At 33.6% G+C, this 5,905-nt stretch overlaps 1 protein-coding gene across 1 annotated transcript in view; it reads right to left on the minus strand.

The window, feature by feature from the left end:
* Nucleotides 1-1,095: 1,095 nt before the first annotated feature.
* Nucleotides 1,096-5,905, minus strand: part of LOC108912490 (facilitated trehalose transporter Tret1-like) — a 16,467-nt gene continuing 11,657 nt past the window's right edge. The window contains exon 2 of the mRNA XM_018717723.2: nt 1,096-2,578. Coding sequence (XP_018573239.1) covers nt 1,185-2,578 — 1,394 coding nt within the window. The 3' untranslated portion in view covers nt 1,096-1,184. The remainder of the gene's footprint in view (nt 2,579-5,905) is intronic.

The following is a 5,905-nucleotide window of genomic DNA, read 5'->3' on the forward strand; positions in this document are numbered from 1 at the left end:
TTGGATGCCAAGTTTTTGACCAACATGGCAGCCAACCTTATGCTGTATTCTAATGGCCATATTTTCCTTATCGTTATGGCAGATTAATTCAAATCTCGTACCTTTGCAATTCTTAAAACGTGTTCTATTCAATTATGAAAAAATATGCAAAACTTATATTTTTAGAACACTATGTATAAAATTTATTACCTCATAAATCATAAAAACCTTCGGCGTGGTAGCTACAGATTTTATTTTTTCAATTTCTTCTTGACTACCTACTACCTACTACTTACTAAAAAAATATACTTTAATTATATTAGTCATTACTTAAACGGTATATATACATGGTATTCCAAAAAAGTAGACCGAACTATTAATTAGAAAAAAGCTAAAAACAATTTCTTCGTTAATAACTCGATCTGTAAGATTGAAATTTTGCACAAACTTTTATCTTATATGGACACACTATTTGCGTAATTTTGGTGAACATCATTCCTTAAAAGAAAAGTCGTAGTACCCATTGATCTCTCAACTTTTTCCACCGCACGCTTATGATTTCTTATCAGATTCTTTTGTTTTTTACACTCTTGCAAAATTTTAATGTAAGTCTTTGGTTTTGTTAGTGCTTTCTAATTTAGGTTCTTGCTCCTTTGATAGACATTTGGTATACATTTATAATTTTAATATCAATTAATTTGTTTCATGTATGCTAATATTGGAATGGAGCTTGCTTAAAAACGTTAAATAAAATTGTTTAAATTCTGCAATTCAGATTAAGTAAATTAAGAGAATATTTTTTTTTTTGAAATTGTAATTTTGTACAATAAAAAAGTGTCTAAATGAAAAATGGCATAAGTCTCAGTACTTTTGCTCAAGCAACCTGACCTAATTTTCTGTAACACATACATACATACATACATTTTTTTATTTAAATATCAAACTAGAAATTTAGTAAGATGAGTTCAAAGTATTTTTGAATCGTCTTATTGGATATTACAGTTAAATGAAAACATATTTTAAGTATTTGTATATTTATTCAGTCACTTTTATTAATTTTACATATAAAATAAATATGTACAATTTTAAACAATTTTACTTTGTTTAAACATTCAATATAACTATAATAATGTAAGTATAAATATTAAAACGATTAAATCAACATTATAATAAATACAAAATGTGGCTTTTATTGTTGGTATTTTTCAGATCTTAATGATATTTGATTTGTGTAACATTTCTTCCTTTTCAATAATATCTTCCTCGATACTTTTAACCCCGTTTAGCATGTCTTGAATTTCTTTAAAACTTTTTCCCTTAGTTTCCGGAAGGTAAATTATACTGAAAATGGCAGTGAATAAACATGATGCAGCGAAAAACCAGAAGGTTCCAGCCCTACCCATGATATTGTTCATGTCATTGAAGAACTTGGTCACCACGAAGGAAATTATCCAACAGGTACAAGTGACAGCTGAAGCTGATATCTGCTTCACATTGTTTGGGAACATCTCAGATGTGAGTGTCCAAGGCACAGAACAAATACCAAAATTGAAAGAAAATATGAAGAAAATCAGACTGAGGATGAGTACGAAGAAAAATGGAGCAACGTTAACATCGGTAAAGTCTTTCAGATAGAAAAATGTGCCTATTACTAAAAGCGATATAAACATCCCAAAGCAGGAACAAATAGTCAGGAATCTCCTTCCGGCTCTATCGATGAGAAACAAAGGAAAGAAACTTGATCCGAACATGGACATTCCTACTATCAAAGCTGATATGTCAGGAGGTATACGCGCGCCTACTGTTTCAAAAATTGGCTGCAAATAAAAAGTGATGGCACAGAAGCCGCATAATTCTTGTGCGATTATCAAGACCAAACAAATAATTAAGGCCTTTCGAAGTCCTCTGTTCCTGAGGATGTCTGTAAAATGGCCGTCCTCGTATTCCTTTAGATGACTTCTAATAGAGTCCAACTCCATTTGAATTTCTTTCTTATCTCGAGACCTGAGTAGCATTAGTGACTTCTCTGCTTTTTCAATTTCGTTAACACTGACCAAGTAGTGAGGAGTCTCAGGTCCAACAAACACGAATATCAAGAAGCAAACAGTTGGGATGGCGGCCAGTATCAGGTTAAACCATCTAACAGACAAGAATGGACCAATGGCGTAAGGCAAAAAGTTCCCAATCGACGTGAATACGTTGAGGGTTTGCGACATCGCCCCTCTGTTCTTGTCTCTCGACACTTCTGCGATGTACATCGGCACTAGCGTGTATCCGCCACCCATCGCGAGACCTCCCAAAACTCTTCCAAAGTAGAACCAGTATATATTTCTGGCAAAGGCCATAGTCAAGTAGGCTATTGTGTGAGGTAGGGCTATGCACAGAAGGCTTATTTTCCTGCCATATTTCTCGGCAAGGAAGCTAAAGGGAAACGGTCCAACCATCGCACCGATTGTGACGAGGGACCCCAACCAGGCATCTTGCTGTACGGTTATTGGTTGTGATAGAGGATTTATGTTGGTGTCATTCGAGTACAGCTTAGGGTACATGGGAGACGTCCATGAAAGGGTTACATCGCCAGTGGTAGAGAGCAAATCGACTGAAAAAGAAAGAAAACTTAATTCATATTAGAAAGTAAAACAACTAAGCTATGAGTTATATGTAGATACTAATAGTTATTATATTTCAATTGGACGAAGTGTCAACATTTTTTAAGTACGTTTTAAGTCACTTAAATACAGTGATTGTGTGATCCTTAAGTATATTGCGCTGAAAAAGGGAGATCTTAAGCAATAAAGTTTCTAAATGGTTCAATATTCGAGACGTAGGTTGTTGACGATTTTCAAGGATATAATATCCACACAATTATCTCTAAAGCTGTTTGGTATGAATTAACGAAACTTGGGCGACTAATTTATAAGTATAAGTAAAAGGATTTGTAAATGTTGATTATCAACCACTGGTGTAAATATTGGGAGACAATATCAGTAAGAACTATAGCATTTCGACGCTTCTGAATATGTAAGGAATTTGATTATCCATTTGATTTCACACACCTGAAAAGTACAAGATTTAAAAGAGCTTATTTCATATAGGGGATTTTTTTTGTTACAAATACAATTTTAATTAGGTACAATGTATTCATCAAATCAAAGAAAAAAAACTTAGACAGTACGAGATTGCCTACAACGAATTCAAAGAGTCATGTAGTTTGAAGAAAATGTCCGAAGCGGTATTACTGGCAAATTTCGAACATAAAATTAATAAAATTAAACCTTCGACGTTATGGTATATTCCATGTTAAAAGTACACTGAATGTCAAATAAATGTAAATATCAGAAAATTTTCAAATCTAATACCATATTTGAAAAGCAAATCAGTTGGATACTGTCCGAAAAAGTCTAGAGGAAGTTGAGAGATTTTTACAAGAATCACCTGATAATAGGTTTCTGTTAAAAAAGGTAATTCAAATTAATATAAATCGATCGATTTAACTAATTTTGGACAACATTTCAAGTCATTTTAATAATTTGTGTATGTGGAGCTTTGAGAGGAGATTCAATTATTATTATAAAAATTGCCGATTCCAAAACTTATGCTCCGAGATGCTTTGTGATTTCAGGTCCAGCCAAATGAAAGTATACCTATTAGAGGCAATGAAGAACTCAAGCAGTTCCAGTGCACCAGGTGTTCAGGGGGTTGTTTTCGACGTGAATTGGATCAAGCGCCCCAAAAAACGCCCCCACAATGATTTTTTTGGCAATCTTGTCAGGAAAACTCTCGGAGATGACGTCCACGTCCAGGTTCCGGTGCACCAGGTGTTTGCCGATGCCATATTTGAATTCAGCGACCCAAAAACCCCCGGGCGCCGAGTTTCTCTCCTTACCCACGTGAATTTTGGGAGAGTCCCACGGAGATGACGTTCATCGGCGTTCCTGAGCTCCAGGTCGGCTGTGGGTCAATTTGAACATCATAATCGTGATCGGCGACCTCGAAAACCTTCGGGAACCCGATTTGGGCCAGTTCTGACTCTAATTTACAGTTCTTCCAAATCTTCCAAAATCCGTCTCAAAAAATGCATTTTTTTAATGCATTTTTGGCTGCAGCAATGCAATTTCCGGTTTGTATAAGATACAAAGTAGATACATTTTTTACAAAAAAATTTTGGAAGCGAATGCAAAAAACCGCATTCCGATCCGTCTTAGTGCAAAAAATTCCGAACTTTTGGCCTTTTTAGTGCTTCATTGCCTCTTGCCTCGACTATACCGCGAATACTGTGCTTTACGTCCAGCGGTTACTACAAGTGGAAGATTTTTTGTGAAGTATGTCAGGGAAAAATGTGTTAACCAAGTGGTTGGCGTCAACGAAATACGGAATGTGCCAAAAGAAATAGCAACTTATCTCAATTTGCCTCATTCGGAAACTTATACAGGCCACTGCTTTAGACGTTCTTCCGCCACTCTGTTAGTCGATGCAGAGGCCGATAGTACCATCATTAAATGACATGTAGGGTGGCGTTCTAGTACAGTACTGGCGTCATATATAGAAGATTCTATACAAAATAAAATTTCAATCACAAATAAATTGTTACCATCTTCAGTAGAGCCTACGGAACTTGACAATAATACAACGTGCGCAGTAAATTTAAACAATTACAGCAGCAGCCTCATTGAACACCCAGAACTAAAAGCTACGATAACTGACAGCACTGGATCTGGCATAAATTTAAATCACTGCAATATCGGCACTTTCAATTTACATGTAGTGCAAAATAAATTGTAATCGTCCTGTTCATAATAGTTACTGTTTTGTATTGACATGTTATATTACTTAAAATGTATAGGTATTGCTTAATAAATTCAGAAATATGTTTCGAAAAAATTACAAATTATTTTGACATTTATTTTATGTTCTAGAACGAAAAAGACTTTGGCGTTCTAGAACATAAAAGTATTTTGTAGCTAGCTGACAAAAAGTACTCAATTTGTCGACTGAATATTTAACGTAAATGTTGACTTTTGATGACAGTTTTAGAAAAATTACTATTTCTTGAATAATATCGAAAAGATCTCATAAACGTTTTTTCCATAAAATAAACTAAATATTTGCGCACTTTACTATAATATTGTACCTAAGGGCTACTAAGTACAATTACGTAAATTTAATGAAAATTTATTCGAATTATCTACATATTGAATTATTAACTATTTGTCAATAATAATGAATCCATATATGTATAGTTCAAATTGTCTTCTTTCCACTTTTAAAAGGCATAATTACATACACAAGATATTAAAAAGTAACCGTAATCGGTAGATCTTTTGCTAATGAAAAATTTAAGTATGTCGTAAATGAACATAAAATGATATACATATAATAAACCTAAATATTTTCAATAAAATTATTGACGAAAAATTAGCTATCTATACTTCATTTATTCAGCTCAAAGCACTATTAGTCCAGTTGGTAGAGGTTGGGCGTGTGTCAAACCTTGATAACCCGGAAATAACTACACAGGTCCACTTTAAATAATGAGTACAATAACAGGCTAATTTGCTGACAAAGTATTTTATCAGGAAAAAAGTTATTAACAATTTAATCGTGAAAAAAAAATTGTTTAGTAGTTTTCTTCAAATAACTGAGCGGGATGACTTTGTACGAAAAAATGCTTAGGACATGATTTTGTTCGTAATAAAAATAGCTACAAAATGGCGGTGGTCCGGTTACGAAATTTGCAATAACAAAGCCGTGAGATTGAAAAAACGGTATAAAACGCCAATTTTTTTAAGTTGCTGTAAAAATGTCAATTATAAACAAAAAGTGATAAAACTTTCGAAAACTATAGTTCAATATATATATATATTGAACTATAGTTTTCGAAAGTTTTATCACTTTTTGTTTATAATTGACATTTTTACAGCAACTT

The sequence above is a fragment of the Anoplophora glabripennis genome, unplaced genomic scaffold (assembly GCF_000390285.2).
Source record: "Anoplophora glabripennis isolate ALB-LARVAE unplaced genomic scaffold, Agla_2.0 scaffold602, whole genome shotgun sequence".
Classification (NCBI taxonomy): domain Eukaryota; kingdom Metazoa; phylum Arthropoda; class Insecta; order Coleoptera; family Cerambycidae; genus Anoplophora; species Anoplophora glabripennis.